Source organism: Oncorhynchus keta, chromosome 12 (assembly GCF_023373465.1).
Source record: "Oncorhynchus keta strain PuntledgeMale-10-30-2019 chromosome 12, Oket_V2, whole genome shotgun sequence".
Lineage (NCBI taxonomy): Eukaryota > Metazoa > Chordata > Actinopteri > Salmoniformes > Salmonidae > Oncorhynchus > Oncorhynchus keta.
The window spans coordinates 50485540-50507394 of NC_068432.1; the positions used below are offsets into that span (position 1 = coordinate 50485540).

General features: G+C 43.8%; 1 protein-coding gene and 1 long non-coding RNA gene across 4 annotated transcripts; both read right to left on the minus strand.

The window, feature by feature from the left end:
• Positions 1–103: 103 nt before the first annotated feature.
• LOC118391592 (cyclin-I) lies at positions 104–21719 on the minus strand. 3 transcript variants are annotated; one of them, XM_052458588.1, is made up of 8 exons: positions 21480–21718; positions 20870–21035; positions 19154–19288; positions 14296–14370; positions 13823–13963; positions 9524–9760; positions 8531–8848; positions 104–1093 (listed from the first exon to the last, which is right to left on the minus strand). In XM_052458588.1, the coding sequence occupies exons 2-8, from the start codon at positions 20990–20992 to the stop codon at positions 938–940; spliced, it is 1185 nt and encodes a 394-aa protein (XP_052314548.1). In that variant the 5' UTR covers positions 20993–21035; positions 21480–21718; the 3' UTR covers positions 104–937. The 3 variants fall into 3 exon arrangements, with proteins under 3 accessions (XP_052314548.1, XP_052314550.1, XP_052314549.1); XM_052458589.1 differs by having other exon boundaries at positions 878–1093; positions 8502–8848; positions 21480–21719; XM_052458590.1 differs by lacking the exon at positions 13823–13963 and having other exon boundaries at positions 21480–21719.
• On the minus strand, positions 1878–3379 carry LOC127906444 (uncharacterized). The gene is made up of 2 exons (XR_008061386.1): positions 2657–3379; positions 1878–2484 (listed from the first exon to the last, which is right to left on the minus strand). It is a non-coding gene; the product is annotated as an uncharacterized LOC127906444 (long non-coding RNA).
• Positions 21720–21855: the final 136 nt, after the last annotated feature.

Sequence of the window (21855 nt, forward strand, 5' to 3'; positions counted from 1 at the left end):
ATTAAGGTAGTCACCCTTCCATCGTGTTTTTATTAAGTTGATGTACATTGTAAATGTTCTGTAAAAAGCTGAAGAAAACGTTTATATCGAGTAACAAATTGCATGAGATTGTTAAAACGTTTTTTCTTTATTGGTGACACAAGGTGTACCAGCAGAGCATAGGCAGTTGACCAGCGCACCCAAGAAAAAAGACAACTGCTTTTTTTGTTGTTGCAATAAATACAAAACATGTCATTTCTGAACAGTGAAGACAAGGTATTATTGTCATCTTCATCCCTCTTGAAACGAAAGTTGTTCATCTTAAAACAATACACAAACTGGGTAAAAACCAAAACACCTGTATTGCGCCACTGAGTAAAATGAATGCTCTTTCAGATAACAGGGTCCTGTTATCTTCTTTGCTTTCGCTACTACACTGTGATGGGACAAATACATGAAGGTTGTGGACAGGGGATATTTAGATAAAGTTTTTTTTCCCTCTAAATATTATAAACAAATCATTCAGTACTTCACACAAAATCACTTGTTTCCTACTTTGGCAGGATAACACAGTCATCTACTATAAACACATTTACATTCAAATCAAACTTTGAAGTGACAAGTTTTGTGAAGGATTAAAGCAACATGCTGAGGAAAGAAAACAAATATATGTAACTTACAGAAGAGGTTCAACAGACAGAATTAAAATGGCATGACCTGAAATTGGTCAAGGAAAATCTCTTACACACAGAATCACTGGGAGAAGGATGAGATTTATATCAATATTTTTTGTTTTTTAATTATTTTATATTCAACAAATAGTTATGAAATAGCAGCTTTTTTTCCCCCCCTTTCGTGCCTGGTACGGTGGGTTAATGCCTGCTGGTACACTGGGTACACTGGGATGCCTCTTCCTTGCAGATCAGATGACAAGAAGGCCTTGGTTTCTTTCTCCTCTCTATGTGACACTGACGGGTTGGAGAGGGGGCAAGGGGGAATTGTTGCCCTCCTGCCTGACTAGCAGGCCACTGCAGCCTCCTAGAGGCCCCTCGCTCTCGTCGCTGTAGAGCCTCTTGATCCCGTCGTAGAATTCGTCGACCTCCATTTCCTCCACCTGAAAAATAATGATTATAACAATAAGAACATTTACATTTGTATAGCGCTTTTTATTGGCATTCTCAAAACGCTACTTAGAAAAATAACACAATACAAAGCAAAACGTTACTGGACACACTTTCACGTGGGTTTTATTGGCCTCTGGCAGCCAGAAGGCAGGAGTTCAGTTTGCATCAAATATCAATAGCTCAATCAAATTATATTAGTCACATGACTGAAATACAACAGGTGTAGACTTTACAGTGAAATGCTTATGAGCCGCTTCCCAACAACTGAGAGTTAAAGAGAAATATTTGCACACAAAAAAAAGGACGACAATAAAAAACAAGGTGAAGTACCAGTACCGAGTCAATGTGCAGAGGTACCAGGTAGTAACATGGCTATATACAGGAAGTACCAGGTAGTAACATGGTTATATACAAGGAGTACCAGTGCAGTCAATAGGCAGGGGTACCAGGTAGTTAGGTAGGGGTAAAAGGATATATAATAAACAGAGTAGCAGCAGCGTATGTGATGAGTGAAAGTGTGTGTGATGTCAATATGCGTGTGAGATATATATATAGATATCTATATATAGATCTATGAGTCTAGTCAGTGTCATTAGAGACATTTCAAAACAAACAACATGAATAAATAAATAATAAAGGGAGTCAATGTAAATAGCCTGGGCAGCCATTAGATTAACTGTTCAGCAGTCTTATGTCTTGGGAGTAGAAGCTGTTAAGGAGGCTTTTGGACCTACACTTGGAGCTCCTGTACCGCTTGCCGTGCGTTAGCAGAGGGAACAGTCTTATGTCTTGGGGGTAGAAGCTGTTAAGGAGGCTTTTGGACCTACACTTGGAGCTCCTGTACCGCTTGCCGTGCGTTAGCAGAGGGAACAGTCTTATGTCTTGGGGGTAGAAGCTGTTAAGGAGGCTTTTGGACCTACACTTGGAGCTCCTGTACCGCTTGCCGTGCGTTAGCAGAGGGAACAGTCTTATGTCTTGGGGGTAGAAGCTGTTAAGGAGGCTTTTGGACCTACACTTGGAGCTCCTGTACCGCTTGCCGTGCGTTAGCAGAGGGAACAGTCTTATGTCTTGGGGGTAGAAGCTGTTAAGGAGGCTTTTGGACCTACACTTGGAGCTCCTGTACCGCTTGCCGTGCGTTAGCAGAGGGAACAGTCTTATGTCTTGGGGGTAGAAGCTGTTAAGGAGGCTTTTGGACCTACACTTGGAGCTCCTGTACCGCTTGCCGTGCGTTAGCAGAGGGAACAGTCTTATGTCTTGGGAGTAGAAGCTGTTAAGGAGGCTTTTGGACCTACACTTGGAGCTCCTGTACCGCTTGCCGTGCGTTAGCAGAGGGAACAGTCTTATGTCTTGGGGGTAGAAGCTGTTAAGGAGGCTTTTGGACCTACACTTGGAGCTCCTGTACCGCTTGCCGTACGTTAGCAGAGGGAACAGTCTTATGTCTTGGGGGTAGAAGCTGTTAAGGAGGCTTTTGGACCTACACTTGGAGCCTGTGCGTTAGCAGAGGGAACAGTCTTATGTCTTGGGGGTAGAAGCTGTTAAGGAGGCTTTTGGACCTACACTTGGAGCTCCTGTACCGCTTGCCGTGCGTTAGCAGAGGGAACAGTCTTATGTCTTGGGGGTAGAAGCTGTTAAGGAGGCTTTTGGACCTACACTTGGAGCTCCTGTACCGCTTGCCATGCGGTAGCAGAGGGAACGGTCTGACTTGGGATTTTTAGGGCTTTCCTCTTGACACCGCCTGGTATAGCGGTCATGGATGGCAGGAAGTTGGTCCCCAGTGATGTCCTGGGCCTTATCCTCTGTAGCACATTTCAGTTGGATGCTGAGCAGTTGCCGTACCAAGCGGTGATGCAGCCAGTCAAGATGCTCTCAATGGTGCAGTTGTGGAACTTTTAGGATCTGAGGACCCATGCCAAATCTTTTCAGCCTCCTGAGGGGGAAGAGGCGTTGTGGTGCCCTCTTCACAACTGTGTGGGTGTGTGTAGACCATGAGAGATCCTTAGTGATGTGGACACAGAGGAACTTGAAGCTCTCGACCCTCTCCACCATAGCCCAGTCGATGTGGATGGGAGCGTGTTTCCTGTAGTTCACAATAACCTCCTTGGTCTTGCCCACGTTGAGGAAGCGGTTGTCGTCATGGCACCACACTGCCAGATCTCACACCTCTCCTCTATAGGTTGTCTCATCGTCGTCGGTGATTAGGCCAACCGTCGTCGTGCCGTCAGCAAACTTAACGATTCAGAGTGTTTAACAGTCACATGTACAGGGTTGCAGGTGCAATTGCAGGGTACCGTGTTAATAGTCACATGTACAGGGTTACAGGTGCAATTGCAGGGTACCGTGTTAATAGTCACATGTACAGGGTTACAGGTGCAATTGCAGGGTACCGTGTTAATAGTCACATGTACAGGGTTACAGGTGCGATTGCAGGGTACCGTGTTTAATAGTCTCATGTACAGGGTTGCAGGTGCGATTGTAGGGTACCGTGTTTAATAGTTACATGTACAGGGTTGCAGGTGCGATTGTAGGGTACCGTGTTTAATAGTTACATGTACAGGGTTGCAGGTGCGATTGTAGGGTACCGTGTTTAATAGTCACATGTACAGGGTTGCAGGTGTGATTGCAGGGTACCGTGTTTAATAGTTACATGTACAGGGTTGCAGGTGTGATTGCAGGGTACAGTGAAAATCTTAGGCTTCAAGCTCCACCATGCAGGAATAAGTTAAATAAAATAATGACAACGGTGAAATAGAACCATATACATAACTGTCCAGCTTCTCTGAGATGTAAAACACCGAGATTTAAAGTTAAAGTTATTGAAGGTCTCCACGGCGGCCCTGTTGATGAGGATGGGGGCGTGTCCAGCCTGGTTCCTCCTGAAGTCCGCAATCAGCTCCTTTGTTTCGCTGACGTTGAGGGAGAGGTCGTTTACCACGCACCACGCCGTCAGAGTGCCTACCTCCTCTCTGTAGACCGTCTCGTCGTTGTTGGTAAATCAGGCCTACTACTGTCGTGTCGTCGGCCAACTTCATGACGGAGGCGGAGCTGTGTGAGGCCACTCAGTCTTGGGTATACAGGAAGATGCACCATTGGGAGGCCCCCCCGTGTTGAGAATCAGTGTCGAGGAGGTAATGTTGTCTACCTCCGGCACCTAGGGGGCGGCCCGTCAGGAAGTCCAGGACCCAGTTGCATAGGGAGGACTTCAGACCAAGGGCTGTGAGCTTTGTAATGAGCGAATAAGGCACTATGGTATTGAAGCTGTAGTCAATGATCAGCATCCTTACATTCCTTATGGACGACACAATCATGTGTGTCAGGGTGGGAGGCGAATTGGAGAGGGTGGAGTGTGTCGGGGGAGGGAGGAGGAGGTGATATGGTCTTCGACTAGCCTCTCGAAGAACTTCATGATGACAGAAGAGTGTGCTTCTGGTTGGTAGTCATTCAGTTCCTTTCCCTTTCTTGGGCACAAGGATTATAATTTACATCTTGAAGCAGGTGGGTATAGCAGCCAGCTGGGGACGATTAGGGACGCCATCAGCCTGAGCTAGAGAGAGGTTGAAAATGTCAGAACACAACAGCTAGCTAGGGACGCCATCAGGGCCAGCAGCCTGAGCTAGAGAGAGGTTGAAAATGTCAGAACACAACAGCTAGCTAGGGACGCCATCAGGGCCAGCAGCCTGAGCTAGAGAGAGGTTGAAAATGTCAGAACACAACAGCCAGCTAGGGACGATTAGGGATGCCATCAGGGCCAGCAGCCTTGCAAGGGTTAACAGGTTAATGACTTGCAGTGGCAAGAAGAAAAAAGGTATTTGAACCCCTTGGAAATAACCAGGTTTCTGCATAATTTGTTCTGATCTTCATCTAGGTCACAACAATAGAGAAACACAGTGTGCTTGAACTAATAACACACAAACAATTATACGTTTTCATGTCTTTATTGAACACACCGTGTAAACATTCACAGTGCAGGTTGGGAAAAAGTATGTGAACCCTTGGATTTAATAACTGGTTGACCCTCCTTTGGCAGTAATAACCTCAACCAAACGTGTTTCTGTAGTCGGGAATCAGACCTGCACAACGGTCAGGAGGAATTTTGGACCATTCCTCTTTACAAAACTGTTTCAGTTCAGCAATATTCTTGGGATGTCTGGTGTGAACCTCGAGGTCATGCCACAGCATCTCAATCGGGTTGAGGTCAGGACTCTGACTGGGCCACTCCAGAAGGTCAGGACTCTGACTGGGCCACTCCAGAAGGTCAGGACTCTGACTGGGCCACTCCAGAAGGCGTATTTTCTTCTGTTCAAGCCATTCTGTTGTTGATTTACTTCTGTCTTTTGGGTCGTTGTCTTGTTGCATCACCCAACTGCTGTTAAGCTTCAATTGGCGGACAGATTCAGCCTTACATTCAGCCTTACATTCTCCTACAAAATGTCTCGATAAACTCGGGAATTCCTTTTTCCATTGATGATAGCAAGCTGTCCAGGCCCTGAGGCACCCAAACCATGATGCTCCCTCCACCATAGTTTACAGTTGGAATGATGTTGGTGTGCTGGGTCTTCTTTTCAACCACACATAGTATTGTGTATTCCTTCCTTCCTTCCTTCCTTCCAAACAACTCATCTTTAGTTTCATCTGTCCACAGAATTTTTTGCCAGTAGCACTGTGGAACACGCAGGTGCACTTTTGCAAACTTCTGTTTTTTTGGGACAGCAGTGGCTTCTTCCGTGGCGTCCTCCCATGACCACCATTCTTGTTTAGTGTTTTATGTATCGTAGACTCGTCAACAGAGATGTTAGCATGTTCCAAAGATTTCTTTAAGTCTTTAGCTGACACTCTAGGATTCTTCATAACCTCATTGAGCATTCTGCTCTGTGCTCTTGCAGTTATCCTTGCAGGACGGCCACTCCTAGGGAGAGTAGCAACAGTGCTGAACTTTCTCCAATCATAGGCAATTTGTCTTACCGTAGACTGATGAACATCATCAAGGATTTTAGAGACACTTTTGTAGCCCTTTCCAGCTTTATGCAAGTCAACAATTCTTAATCTTAGGATCTATTTTGTTCAAGGCATGGTTCACATCAAGCAATGCTTCTTGTGAACTGCAAACTGACATTTTGTGAGTGTTTTTCTAACCAACATCTCCAATCTCGTCTCAATGATTGTACTCCAGGTCAGCAGACTCCTGACTCCAATTAGCTTTTGGAGAAGTCATTAGCCGAGGGGTTCACATACTTTTTTCAACCTGCACTCTGAATGTTTAAATTATGTATTCAATATAGACAAGAAAAATACAATACTTTGTGTGTTATTAGTTTAAGCGCACCGTGTTTGTCTATTGTTGTGACAGATGAACAGATCACATTTTATGACTAATTTATGCAGAAATCCAGGTAGTTCACTTACTTTTTCTTGCCACTGTACATACGGCCTCAGTGGAGACGGTCAGTGTGTAGCCCACATTGTCATCGGGTGCTCTCCTCGGCAGCTCAGGGTCATTGTGCTCAAAACTTAAGAAAAGGGGTATTTAGCTCATCCGGTAGGGTGGCGTTGGTGACCGCGATGTGGCTGGCTTTATTTGTGTAATCCGTGATCGTTAGGAGCCCCTGCCACATACGCCTTGTGTACAACCCGCTGAATTGCTCCTCCACTCTGTCCCTATACTTGTGTTTAGCCATCTTTATCAAATCTGCCTTAGTCATATTTGTACTGTTTAACCAGTCTATTTTCCAAGTCACCGTGCCATGTTTATCAGCAGCATCTCTTTCAGTTGTCCTCCAAGGCAGCTATCAATCCACAGTTTTTGATTAGGATATGTTTTGAAAGATACTATTGGCATTTTGCCACACTCGCAATAACATCTGCTAACCATGTGACCAATAACATCTGCTAACCATGTGACCAATAACATCTGCTAACCATGTGACCAATAACATCTGCTAACCATGTGACCAATAACATCTGCTAACCATGTGACCAATAACATCTGTTGGGACGGTATGCGAATTGGAGTAAGTTCAGGGTTTCTGGGATGATGGTTTATGTGAGCCATGACAGGCCTTTCAAAGCATTTTATGGCGGTGGTCAGACAGGTTACCTTGGCAACTGGCCTTATTCTTGGCATTCTTAGACAGGTTGCCTTGGCATTCTTAGGCACAGGGACTATGGTGGTTTGCTTGAAAAATGTAGGCATGACAGACTGGGTCAGAGAGGTTAAGCGCATGTTCGGAGTACGCGTCCTGGTATTACGTCTGGCCCTGTGGCCTTGTGAACGTTAACCTGTTTAAAGGTCTTGCTCACATTGGCTACGGACAGAGCGTGATCATACAGTCCTCCGGAACAGCTGGCACTCTCACGCATGGTTCAGTGTTGCTTGCCTCGAAGTAAGCATAGAAGACATTTCGCTGGTCTGGTAGGCCCATGTCACTAGGTAGCTCTCGGCTGGGTTTCGCTTTGTAATCCGTTATCGTTTCCAAGCCTTGCCATATCCGGCGAGCCTCAGAGCTGGTGAAGTAGGATTCCACCCTTTGCATGCTTGATGGTTCGTCAGAGGGCGTAGAGGGATTATTAAAAACGTCCAGAAAATTGTCCTGCTCCTTGAAAGTAGCAGCTCTAGCCTTTAGCTCAGTGTGGATGTTGCCTATAATCCATGGCTTCTGGTTGGGATATGTGCGTACGGTCACTGTGGGGAAAAAGTCGTCAATGCACTTATTGATGAAGTCGGTGACTGAGGTGGTTAACTCCTTAATGCCATTGGATGAATCCCGGAACATATTCCAGTCTGTGCTAGCAAAAACGGTCATGTAGCTTAGCATCCGCTTCATCCGACCACTTGCGTATTGAGCGCGTCACTGGTACATCCTGTTTGAGTTTTTGCTTGTAAGCGGGAATCAGGAGAATATAATTATAGTCCGATTTGCCAAATGGAGGGCAGGGGAGGGGAGAGATCTTTGTCTGCGTCTCTGAGTGGAGTAAAGATGTCTCTAGAGTTTTATCCCTCTCGTTGCAGAGGTGACATGCTGGTAGAAATGAGGTAAAACCGATAGCAACACTTCTTAACCTTTGCAGGAAGGCCACTCCTAGGGAGAGTAGCAACAGTGCTGAACTTTCTCCATTTCCAAGCAATTGGTCTTACCGTGGACTGATGAACATCAAGGCTTTTAGAGATACTTTTGTAACCCTTTCCAGCTTTATGCAAGGCTACAATTCTTAATCTTAGGTCTTCTAAAAAATATTACACAAAAAAAGAACCCCATTGGTCACGAGCCCGTAAAAACGGCAGCCCCCCCGGCAGCCATTCCCCCGGCAGCCATTCTCGTCATACCATAAGAACAACGCATTTAGAATCAAGGCAGGTAAAATAGCAATAGTAGGATAAGTAGGTAGGTGGTAAAAATACTTTACTCCGGTTGATGGAGTAGCCAAGCTCTCACCTTGCGCTTGGATGAGTGCTTGCAGCGCAGGTGGACTTGGTGGGGTTGGTGGCGGGGCATGGGCGGACCGTGGACCTGGAGCAGGGTGTTGGTGGTGGAGAACCTGGAGAGGCTTCGATCCCTGGGGTCTGGGTCTGTGACTGGGGAGTGGAGCCTGGTGCTGGACTCTGCTTCCCTGTCGCAGGGGTCTGGGGCCAGACTGTGGATGTGGTGCAGGGGCTGGTAGATGTAGACAGTGTTGGGAGGCAGGGAAACCTCCTGTGTGGACAGGCGACGTGAAACAAGCGCTTGACAGCGGATGAGCTGAGAACTATCGATCTAGATGGAGTAACATGAGAATCTTGATTATAATTATGTTATTGTGCGTAAACACGCAGGTAGACTATATTATGAAACCAATGGACAGCAACAGTTCCCAGGGGCATCCTGATAATAACAGTGACTTAAAAAACAAACAAAAAAACGGATTCGATATGTGGGAGGGACTACAACATCCATATTATGTAAACATCCATTTGTTTTCTCCCTGTATTTGTTATGATTTCATTGAACAGACGGTGAGAGAAAGAGACATGAGAGGTTGAGTGGGATTGAACAGACATGGGAGGTTGAGTGGGATTGAACAGACGGTGAGAGAAAGAGACATGGGAGGTTGAGTGGGATTGAACAGACAGTGAGAGAAAGAGACATGGGAGGTTGAGTGGGATTGAACAGACAGTGAGAGAAAGAGACATGGGAGGTTGAGTGGGATTGAACAGACGGTGAGAGAAAGAGACATGGGAGGTTGAGTGGGATTGAACAGACGGTGAGAGAGGATGAGACATGGGAGGTTGAGTGTCAAAATCGGCAGTAGGTCAGACTAGAATCCACGTCAACATTGATAAATGTGTGCGCTTTAGGCAGAAGCTCTTACTGTCTAACCGGCCCCTATCCAAACATGCCAACAGGCCTAAATGTGTTTTTCTGAGCAGGAGGATAGTGAGAGTTTAGTACCTGTGCTTTCCTGAGCAAGAGGACAGTGAGAGCCAGCCCGTCAGGACAGAGATTCTCCAGCTCCAGGGTGATGAGGGCCAGTGCCAGCATGGATCCCCGGGAGAGGGGCTGTAGCAGGGCGCTGTCGGACAGGCAGTAGTGCAGCTGCTGGGTCAACACGGACAGGTGCTGCGCCGGGTTACACCCCACCAGACCCACCACGAACCGGGACTTGCAGGACAGCACCATGGCATGGAACTGAAGGGGTACAGCAGTGTGTAAGAGAGTGGTGCTAGCAACACCAAGGTTATGGATTCACCTCTGAACCCCACAGGTATCACATATACATAATAAACACACTAAAATGTATGCCCTCGAGTTAACTGAGGGACAACAGCAGATTATAGACAAAGAGTGATAGTTACAGTCGGATGGAATTTAGCTGAATAACACAAAACTGTGCTGTGATACATGTTCTATGTTGTGTTATAAAGTGGTAACCTATAGCTCATAAACAGGGCAGTATTCTGGTGGATACAGTCTGAGCCAGATCCTCCACTCTTAACTTCAATCCTCTAATGGAGGCTCTGGCTAGGACAGGAGTATGAATGTGTTGGTGGAAGAACAGGACTCACGTCACCTATTTTATGTTTTAAAGTGATCACCTACTAGGGTTGGGGGCGGAATCCAGATTTTCAAACCTTCATACCGTTCCTGTACCACACCAGGGTATACGGTGTTACCGGCAGTGAACACAAGGGGTGCTAGAATCTTGATCCAGGAGGGGATTGATTGTCAGATTCAGAGTGTTTAGTCACATGGGGCGGCTGGTTAGCCTAGTGGTTAGAGCGTTGGACTTGTAACCGGAAGGTTGCGAGTTCAAACCCCCAAGCTGACAAGGTACAAATCTGTCATTCTGCTCCTGAACAGGCAGTTAACCCACTGTTCCTAGGCCGTCATTGAAAATGAAAGTCACATTTACAGGGTGGCAGGTGTGATTGCAATGTACAGTGAAAAGCTTAGGCTTCGAGCTCCACCATGCAGAACTAAGTGAAATAAAATAATGAAAATGGTAATAAAAAAACACCATAAAATGTGGCTTCTTCACCGTTGTGAAGAGTTCAAGTAACAGACATCTGTTCAGAGGAGACTGTGTGAATCAGGCCTTCATGGTCGAATTGCTGCAAAGAAACCACTACTAAAGGACACCAATAAGAAGAAGAGACTTGCTTGGGCCAAGAAACACAAGCAGGTGGAAATCTGTCCTTTGGTCAGTCCAAATGAGATTTTTGGTTCCAACCATTGTGTCTTTGTGAGACACAGAGTAGGTGAACGGATGATCTCCACATGTGTGGTTCCCACCGTGAAGCATGGGGGAGGAGGAGTGATGGTGTAGGGGTGCTTTGCTGGTGACACTGTCAATGATTTATTTAGAATTCAAGGCACACTTAACCAGCATGGCTACCAAAGCATTCTGCAGTGATACGCCATCCCCTATGGTTTGCGCTTAGTGGGTCTCTCCAGGCTGTGTAAGGGCAATTTGACCAAGAACGAGTGATGAAGTGCTGCATCAGATGACCTGGCCTCCACAATCACTCAACCTCAACCCAATTGAGATGGTTTGGGATGAGTTGGACCGCAGAGTGAAGGAAAAGCAGCCGACAAGTGCTAAGCATATTCCAACTCCTTCAAGAGCGTTGGAAAAGCATTCCAGGTGAAGCTGGTTGAGAGAATGCCAAGAGTGTGCAAAGCTGTCATCAAGGCAAAGGGTGGTGACGTGACGTTAGCCTGTGGGTAAGGTTTATGATCTCCCCCCCCCCCCCATAAATACCTTTCTCCCTTCCCTCTCTCTTGACTCTACAGAAGGACTCTTGAATAGCCGTTGTTAAACAGAGAGTCTGGGAACATCAAACAAGTGGAGGGAAAGGAACCATATTTCAGTAATAGAACCAGTTGAAAATATGCGTTTGTACTTAATGAATATGATTTAATTTCGGTTGTCGTCTGAGACATTATGACTGATGACAGGACGACCTGAACTGTATCTGAGAAAGTCTACACATTATAGTTATCAGATTCACATGGGATTGTTGTGCAATTCAAATGTTTAAATATAAAATGATTGGTGAAAAGATTAAATGTAATTTTAGCTTCCAAATTAGAGATTTGGGTTTTCATAAGGTTAGGGCTCTGCTCAATAAGTGGCCAGCCCCTGTGAAGAGACATGGGCTATAAACTATGAAACACACCCTTCTCCCGCCACTATATAAAGCCTTGACGAAAATGTAACCTCATGTTCCGAGGGTGATAGGACAAACGGTCCATACGTTGAAAAGGACTAACATGTCAACTACAGAACTAAGCCAACCTCACTGTGAGCTTTGGTTGTAAATGGTATAAACTTTGAACTCTTACTCACTAAAGAAGTGAGACATCCTAGCCGTTGAGTTAGCAACAGCAGCTGTAAACGTGGGCAAGGAAAGGACGGACAGAGTATCCCGTCTACCACACAACAACGACACTACAACGTTTCCCGTTCACCACCAGAGACACTCTTCAAAGGATAAAGGCCTTCCATCTACCACTAACCTATTGAAGCGCAGCTCTGAGTAAATATTTATTGCATTTTCCTTTTCCAAATGGGCGGTAATTTAGAATGCATAAGATTCTGCATATACGATAGAGTAGTTGCCTATGGCCCGATAGAGACATTGCTTCTCTCTTTGTTCTTCAGTCTTCCCGCTCTTTCACTCAAACCCAACCCCCGTTCTTTGTGTAACCAGCTGTCATATCTGTTCCGTCCGCCAGGGACGTTTTCCTTTATGACGTATTTTGTAATCAAGGTATGACTCATTCTGTGTATATGTAATTCTGTGTGATTAGTTAGGTATTTAGTAAATAAATAATTAAACCCAATTTTGTATTGCTGATTCAACTTGTTAGCCAGGGTTAGTGAAGATAACCAAGAATTTATAACTTTCAGGTGAGACTGAAATAAAGTGACGATTAAAATTGACTGATATTGAGGTAAAATACTTAGAGTTTATTCAGAAGATAACTGCTCTATAAATATTATTTTGTGGTGCCCTGACTTTCTCGTTAATTACATTTACATGATTAGCTCAATCAGGTAATATTAATTACGGAGAAAGGATTTTAGAGAAGAGCATGTCAATATCACTTAATCCAGCATAGCTGTAGAAAAAAAATGTTTAAAAAAATAAAGAAAAACCCTTGAATGAGTAGGTGTGTCCAAACTTTTGACTGGTACTGTGTGTAATATATATACAATAAATAAATAAAACCAGCACTTGACCCCCCCTTCTAGCTCTAATTCTACTAATAGCTACTTTGAGGAAAAATGTACTTCCTATGCCTGTGATGTGGTGGTTTCACCCAGCTATCTTAAAATGAATGCACTAACTGTAAGGCTCTCCGGATAAGAACGTCTGCTAAATGACTAGAATGTCAAAAGACTGAGCTGTAGTCAAACGTAATCCTCACATACGCATTCCTTTTGTCCAGGTAATTAAAGACAGTGTGCAGTGTAATAGCCTTGTCCATGGATCTGTCGGGGCGGTGGGCGAGTTGGGAGAGGGTTGAGTGTGTCGTGGAGGGAGGTGGTGGCGGTGACGGTGACGGTCTTTGACTAGCCTCTCGAAGCACTTCATGATGACAGAAGAGAGTGCTGCTGGTTGGTAGCCATTCAGTTCAGTTACTTTCCCTTTCTTGGATGATAGCTGACATCTTGAAGCAGGTGGGTAAATATATGCCATTTAGCAGACGCTTTTATCCAAAGCGACTTACAGTCATGTGTGCATACATTCTACGTATGGGTGGTCCCGGGAATCGAACCCACTACCCTGGCGTTACAAGCGCCATGCTCTACCAACTGAGCTACAGAAGGACCACGAGCTCAGCCTGAGCTATGGAGAAGTTGCTGTAACTAGGAAGCTTGTTCCTGCAAGCTAGCCACAAACCAAATGTTTAGCTGGAGCCCCAGGCTGGATGTCATTCATTTGCCATATCTTAAAATAGTTCACTTATATTTACAAGCAGTAGTGTAGCACACACCTCCAAAGTTTAGAGGGGCCCGGTAAATACAAATCATACCTTCGGTATTTCAAAATACTCCCACTATACCGCCCAAGCCTATTACCTTTTACAAAAAAAAAACTTTAAAAACAGGGCAGTATTCTGGTGGATCCAGTCCTGGGCAGGACTGAGCCAGATCCTCCACTGCAGGCTAGTTAGTGGTTCTAGCGGTGGTTCCGGCTAGGACAGAAGTATGAATGTGGTGACAGAATACAATACACGCACAATGTGTAGAAACTCCAGCGGTGTGGCAGCGTGCAGGTCCCAGTTGAGTTTATCCAGAATGATCCTCTCCATTCTCAGTATCTCTGATGGGGAGCAGCCACACCTGCTGCTGCTGGCCAAGTCACGCAACAACGGCACACGCTGCGCACACACAGACAGAGCGCGAGACGGAGAGAGAGAGAGACAAAGAGGACTTCTGGTTAGTTGGGTTCAACCCACTTTCTGCCAACTTGGTGTGCAATTCTCTAGGACTTCATCTAGCATTACAACTATTGGAGCCAACCTTCACAGTGAGCAACATTTAAGCATTTGGAAAATAACCTTTCGTTGGGATGTTCATAAAATAGTTTGTTTTTAATACAGCTACAAATCATATTGCCAAATGTTTGGATAACAAAGCTGAATAGAAAGAAACAAACAATGTGAATAGTGACTAAGGAAGGACTGATGGTGTGAGGCTAGGATGTAATCACCTCGTCTTCCTCGCTGGTTTTGGCAGCCAGGAAGTAACAGGCGATGGCGATGCAGCGGAGGTACTTTGGACGGGCCTGAGGAGAGGAGAGAGACAGGGTCAGGAGGACTAAGTGACGTCACTACTACCCAGTGTCTAAACTCAGCACCCCGGGTTCTACCTACTCTGTGAGGAAGGCAGCCCAGGTTAAAGACATTCTCCAGGACTACTACTCTGTGAGGAAGGCAGCCCAGGTTAAAGACATTCTCCAGGACTACGACTCTGTAAGGAAGGCAGCCCAGGTTAAAGACATTCTCTGGTACTTTTGTATACCTTTTAGCCAAAAGTGGTCCTTGAAAATTGCCTACGAGTCATTGACTCACTCAAATGGCGAGGCGCTGAACCCCATTGGCCGGAACTTGTATTACGAAGGGGCTGGCCCAAGTAAGGGAAAATATACGGAACAAAATGGGCCGCGAACGTCAACAGCGTAATGCAAATCAAATTAGAAAGAGTATTTTTCTCGCGTCTATTCAGAGCAACGCTGCGAAAATGAGCAAATAAATGGTGTGGGTCGTTTGTAGAAAAGCAATTTGAGAAATTGTTATGATCTTCCCAATGTAGACCAGCTAAAGATCTAGTTTACAATCTATTGGGCTGTAAGACAAGGTTTCAGTTAAATAGACTATATATTTTAAAACAATTGCAGCCTACCAGTGTTGATTTCAATCGCATATAGCCTAGGCAGGCTGGAAAAGGACTGTAATTTCAAGAGAGAATACTGTTATGCAGAAAGAACGAGATGAGCTAAATTCTTTATTAACTGCTCAGGTGCATCTACAACCCTAACATAACTAGTGCAGGCAGGTATGGTGGCTCCGGTGGGACATAAGAGTAAAAAGGAACATGCAACAATAATTCACAATGCCTACGAAAAGATGGCACCAAAAAACATGGCTGGCGTTTTACACTCTTCCCAACCAATTGTGCAATTTTGTTATTTTATTTGCGTTTTGTGTAACTTTTTTTTTTAACTACGTGTGTACATTATGTTGCTGCTACCGTCTCTTATGACCGAAAATAACTTCTGGACATCAGAAACGCGATTACTCACCACGGACTGGAAGAAACGTTTTCATTTAACGAGTCCGACGAGAAGGATATCCTGCTTTCACTGGAACAGGCCCAGATCCACGCCTTTTGCGTGAAGAAAAGACACCGGAAAAGCAGATCATTCTCAGAATTCGTCGTAGGCGAGCGAGTAAACTCCCAATGCCTTCTATTCCACTTGCTAACGTGCAATCGTTAGAAAATAAAATCGATGACATACTATTAACATTATCCTACCAACGGGACATTAAGAACTAACATATGATTCACCGAGACGTGGCTGAAAGAAGAAACGGACAATATAGAGCTGGTGGCATTTTCCATGCACCGGCAGAACAGAGACCTGGTAAAACGAGGAGTGGGAGTGTGTCTTTTTCTCAATAACAGCTGGTGCGCGATGTCTAATATTAAATAAGTCTCGAGGTATTGCTTGCCTGAGGTAGAGTACCTTATGATAAGCTGTAGACCACACTATCTACCAAGAGAGTTCTCATCTATATTATTCGTAGGCGTCTATTTACCACCACAGAAAAAAGCTGGCACTAAGACCGCTCTCAACCAACTCTATAAGGCCATAAGCAAAGAGGAAAATGCTCACCCAGAAGCGGCTCTCCTAGTGGCCAGGGACATTAATGCAGGCAAACTTAAATCAGTTTTACAAAATTCTTACCAGCATGTCACATGTGCAACCAGGAGGGAAAATCTTTCAAGGACTAATCCGGATGCTTATAAGAAATCCTGCTATGCCCTGAGACGAACCATCAAACAAGCAAAGTGTCAATACAGGATTAAGATTGAATCCTACTACACCGGTTCTGACGCTCGTCGGATGTGGCAGGGCTTGAAAACTATTACGGACTACAAAGGGAAACCCAGACCCGAGCGGCCCAGTGACGCGAGCCTACCAGACGAGCTAAATGCCTTTTAAGTTTGCTTCGAGGCAAGCAACACTGAAGCACGCTTGAGAGCACCAGCTGTTCTGGATGACTGTCTAATAACACTCTCGGTAGCCGATGTGAACAAAACCTTTAAACAGGTCAACATTCACAAGGCCGCTGGGCCAAACGGATTACTAGGACGTGTACTCAAAACATGCGCTGACCAACTGTCAACTATCTTCACTTACATTTTCATTTCACGGGTAAGTCTACACTTTTTGTATTCGGCGCATGTGGCACAAAGTTTGATTTACGAAGAGAACATAACAAATACAACTGTTTATATGGATTCTACTGACAATTAAATGTGGCATATGCTACACGTTAATTGACGCCCTCTACTCTCGCTTGCACATTTTTACGCCTTTGGCGGCATCTCTCTGTGTGGTTTCGGCTATACCGTTCATCTCTCATTCCAGGATTTTGGGAATTACCGCTTTAGTACAAAAGGGGGCGCCAAAACCACACAAAAACCCAGTGCGTCATTTACCAGAATGCTAACAAAATTAGCACAAGTAATAGCTACGTTTCATGCGGGATACTAGCAAAATATGCTAATGAGCACAAAGAAAAATAAACTAATTTCAAAGACAGGTAAATCCAGCTCATAAAGGGCTACTGAATGTCATTTCTAGTGAGTTTGGACATTTACAAGCGAATGTGAACGAGGGACATTGTGCATAATGAACTAAGTTCTGACGCATGCTTGTCTGAAAGAAGAACAGTACTGGCTCAGAAGCAGCATGTGTACATGCTGTGTCTGTGTGCAGTCTGGAGTCACTAGGTCAACAAGCCTGCCAGCTCAGCTCAGAGAAGATGAGGGAATATCACTAGCCACTTTAAACAATGCTACCTTATATAATGTTACTTACCCTACATTATTCATCTCATATGCATACGTATATACTGTACTCTACATCATCGACCGCATCCTTATGTAATACATGTATCACTAGCCACTTTAACTATGCCACTTTGTTTACTTTGTCTACATACTCATCTCATATGTATATACTGTACACGATACCATCTACTGTATGCTGCTCTGTACCATCACTCATTCATATATCCTTATGTACATATTCTTTATCCCCTTACACTGTGTATAAGACAGTAGTTTTGGAATTGTTAGTTAGATTACTTGTTGGTTATCACTGCATTGTCGGAACTAGAAGCACAAGCATTTCGCTACACTCGCATTAACATCTGCTAACCATGAGTATGTGACAAATAAAATTTGATTTGATTTGAGGAGCAGACGGACCAAGAACAGAGAGCAGAAAAAAAAATCAAGATAGTAGTGGCAGCTGTACAGATAATTCATTTAAATAGCTTTGATTTCTCAAACACGGCAGAAAGCTAACACTATATGATGCCCCGTTATTAATTCAGCCACCTACTTAAATAACTAATAAACATTAGAATGCAGCCAGCTACATTTCCTACGATAAACATTAGAATGCAGCCAGCTACATTTCCTACGATAAACATTAGAATGCAGCCAGCTACATTTCCTACGATAAACATTAGAATGCAGCCAGCTACATTTCCTATGATAAACATTAGAAATATGATGAACATGCATTCTTTTTGCAAAAAATACCTTGCTTTTTCATTGTAATCTCATTTACTGGTGCGGCTGCCAGCCTAATTGCATTGCAGTTCTCTTGTCATGTGATGAAAACAAAGATATGTTCTGTTGAATGTTAATGTATTTTATGTGATGCTGTTGGAAGTGGTGTTGGAGGGCCAGTAGGAGGCACTCTTTCCTTTGGTCTAAAAAATATCCCAATGCCCCAGGGCAGTGATTGGGGACACTGCCCTGTGTTGGGTGCCATCTTTCGGATGGGACGTTAAATGGGTGTCCTGACTCTCTGAGGTCATTAAAGATCCCATGGCACTTATCGTAAGAGTAGGGGTGTTAACCCCGGTGTCCCAGCTAAATTCCCAATCTGGCCCTCAAACCATTATGGTCACCTAATAATCCCCAGTATTCCCCAGGTCGTTGCTGTAAATGAGAACGTGTCCTCAGTCAACTTACCTGGTAAAATAACGGAGAAATAAACATTTAAAATGTGAAGGGAAACTATAGTTGCACGTCCCCTGATCACTCTATAGGAGAATACAAAAACACATGTATTTACAATATAAAACACGACCCCTGTCAATACACAGCTGGACTCAGCCAACTCAAGTGACTGGCTCAACTGTCCTGGGGAACTACGGTAAGCTTCATAATGTTAAATAATGTGACAGGTGAAATTATGAAATGTGCAATCTGTTTTACCTTCTAACATATTGCACAAGTTGACTGCAGGTATTAACTTAAAAAGTATCTAGAAACATTCAAATGTATTGAAAAACTTCAAATAAATAGTTTCAACGGTATTGCCATAGTGAAAAACCATCCTGTGGCTATTTCCAAATACCCAGGTATACCTTATACCACCCTAGCCTAGCTCTTTATAAGGGAGCCAGGCTAATACTAGAGGAAGTAAGATTAATCTGATAGATAGATAGATACAGGAAGAGACAAGAGAGCTGCTTTTATCAACAGGCCTAAATAAATCACACACTGACACTTCCTGAGTGAACTCTAGAGTGTATGTTACTTCCTGCAACATCAGGTTTGATAAGTTACAGATGAATTTACTTGTTTTATTTTTTTATGTTTTAAATCGAGCTAACCTCATAAAACCGTCAAATCTTGTCCAAGAGTAGTCACAGTGAAGAAATATACCCTAGCCTACACAGCTGGTAAGGTTAAAGATGCTGTTGACATTCTATGTAGATCTATAGCTGATAAGACTAAACATTGTGTTGCCATCTTACCTTTATAGCACCTAAAAACCTGTCTAAAATACTGATGGTTAGGGAGAGGGTCTCTGGATAGAGCTTGGTGTCACTGTGCAGGTCAATGAGCCAGCACACAGCCTCATCACGCTGGGCAGGGGAGATGTCTGTATCCTAGGGATAATCACAGAGGGGTCAGTTACAGAGGAGACATAGCATGAGCGTCAGAAAACGCTCAGGGAAAATAAACTCAAAAGTTCCAGTTAGGTTACAATATAAAGTATCAAAACCACTCACTTAAAAATCACTAAGAAAAGTCTCAACCAAAACAACGAAAATCAAATCATAGACTTGGTTAAAGTACAGAAAAAAAAATATTTCTTGAATGAGCCTGAATGTCAATTATAAATAAACAAAATTACAGTCAACATTTCAACTAAAAGGTCAAGATGTCCCTTGAAGATAAAGAATGACTTGAGGCAAACAGATCAACCAAACCAGTGAATAAATAAAAGAGAAGACCTTTCTGAACTCGTCTGCATACCTGTAACCTGACACTGGTCTAACCAGCACCCACTGGAAGCTTTTACCTTCAGACATAGGCTAAGTACCAAATGACACACTATTCCCTATTTAGTGCACTACTTTTGACCAGAGCCCAAGTGCACTCGTGAATAGGATGCTATTTGGGATGCATTCAAATGTTGCTTTACAGTGACCTGAACTCTAGCATTGCCCTAAAGACACTTCTCACCATTATGTTGCCTTGTTAAAGTGCCTCTTGACTCATAGTGAAATTACTCAGTGAGCAAAACAACCAATGTACTAGGACCCAATTTATTGTCTCGACTTGAATCGACTGACTGGTTTACCCCTTCTACTCCACTCGATTTTGGGACAGGTTACAGTCTGTTACTGCACTCTGTTTTGGGACAAGGTGTATCTGTTACTGCACTCTGTTTTGGGACAGGTAGTTTTTTTTACTGCACTTTGTTTTGGGACAGGTTGTATGTTTTACTGCAATCCGTTTTGGGACATGTGTCTGTTACTGTGTACTCCTGTTATGTTTTAATTTCCACAGATCATTTGTAGAGATAAGATGGTGAAGGTCAGAGCCTTATACATTACAGTTGGATAAGGCTCAATATCAGGCTCTGGTGACACTGGCAGTAATAGCTTATCTTAGCAACATGTTGATGACCACACTGTCTGTGTACATGTGTACTTTTAGGCAAATCAGATAGAAGTGTGTTGCAGTGAGTCAGCAGGAAAGAGGCTCAGATTAACAGTCAGGCAGGCAGGCATCCTTTTCAAAATCCTGTTAACTTGCTAACACTTTCAGCAGGTTTCTGTTGCTAACCAATGATCAGGGCAGGACAGTTCATTGGACTAATGAGTAGGATGGAAGTGAAAGCATGAACCTCTTAGCCACAGCAGGTGCTTCATTTTTTTAAATGTAACCTTTATTTAACTAGGCAAGTCAGTTAAGAATAAATTATGATTTACAATGACGGCCTACGGCCAAAACCTAACACGGACGACGCTGGGCCAATTGTGCGCCGCCCTATAGGACTACCAATCACGGCCCATTGTGATACAGCCTGAAAATAACAGTGACCTTAGGTGATACACATATCTGTACCAAGGAAATAACCTAAGATAGATAGATACCACTTCAAAACAAAGTTTAACATGACTTGCTGCATTCTCTTTCATATGGACAACAGCACCTTGTTTTTGTGTTGTGGGATTCACCTGAACGCCGATATACGTCTTTTTAGGCACGTACGCCTTCCACATCTGGGCTTCCCTAGAGGCGGCCTTTTCCAGAAGAAAAGACAGCCTCTGGCTTTCCAAGGGTTCGGCAAACTTCCTCATTGCGACCCCTGGATACGCCTCCCTCCTCACTGTATACAGCTACCTGTAAGTGCCAGAGAAAACACATAGGAGACTTGTATTTTACAACATGTTTATGAATTGTAGTTTTACACCCAAGTTTAAGGTGATACGAAACAATCACTTCCTTATGAATAGTACTGTAACCTGGTTTTACGGACACTGGTTCCCACCAAATACGCTCATTCATTTTCCCAACTAGCGATACTCTTTTCTGTAGTAACAACAGCGACGAGGTATTTTCTCATATCGAAACGATTCCGGCTAATATTACCGTTACCGAGTTATGGTTAGCCTAGTTAGCAACCGAACTAGCGAGAACAGAAACAAACACCAACCGATGGTAAACGTTAACTAATAATAAACCCTTTCATTAATAGACAACGCATATTATCCAAAATAACTTAAATCTATTTATAAAACGATATGACTATAAAGCTCTACTTCATGCTAGCTAGCATTAGCTTACCTCCCCTGCAAAGCTGTGGGAATCACAGTTTGACTTGGAAATCATCCGGTCCATTAAACTGAGGTAAAAACAAAAAAAGAGAGGTAAATCGAGTCTTAAATTACTCCATCTTCGATTTTATGTTGTGTTTTATTTTTGGGATAAATGAAGGGGGGTCTTCCAAATGAAATGTATATGAAAATGTTACGGAATAGACAGATATGTCTACTTCCGAGTAGGAGACTCTTGGGAGATAAATCGATCCGCGTACGTGCGTCACGTAGCTGGTCCTGAAAATGTATATTGTACCAATATTTGGGATAAATGTTAGTTATTATGGTAAATTAAAAATGACAAATGGTTGTTTTAGGTTTTATCACGATGGATTTGAGCTACG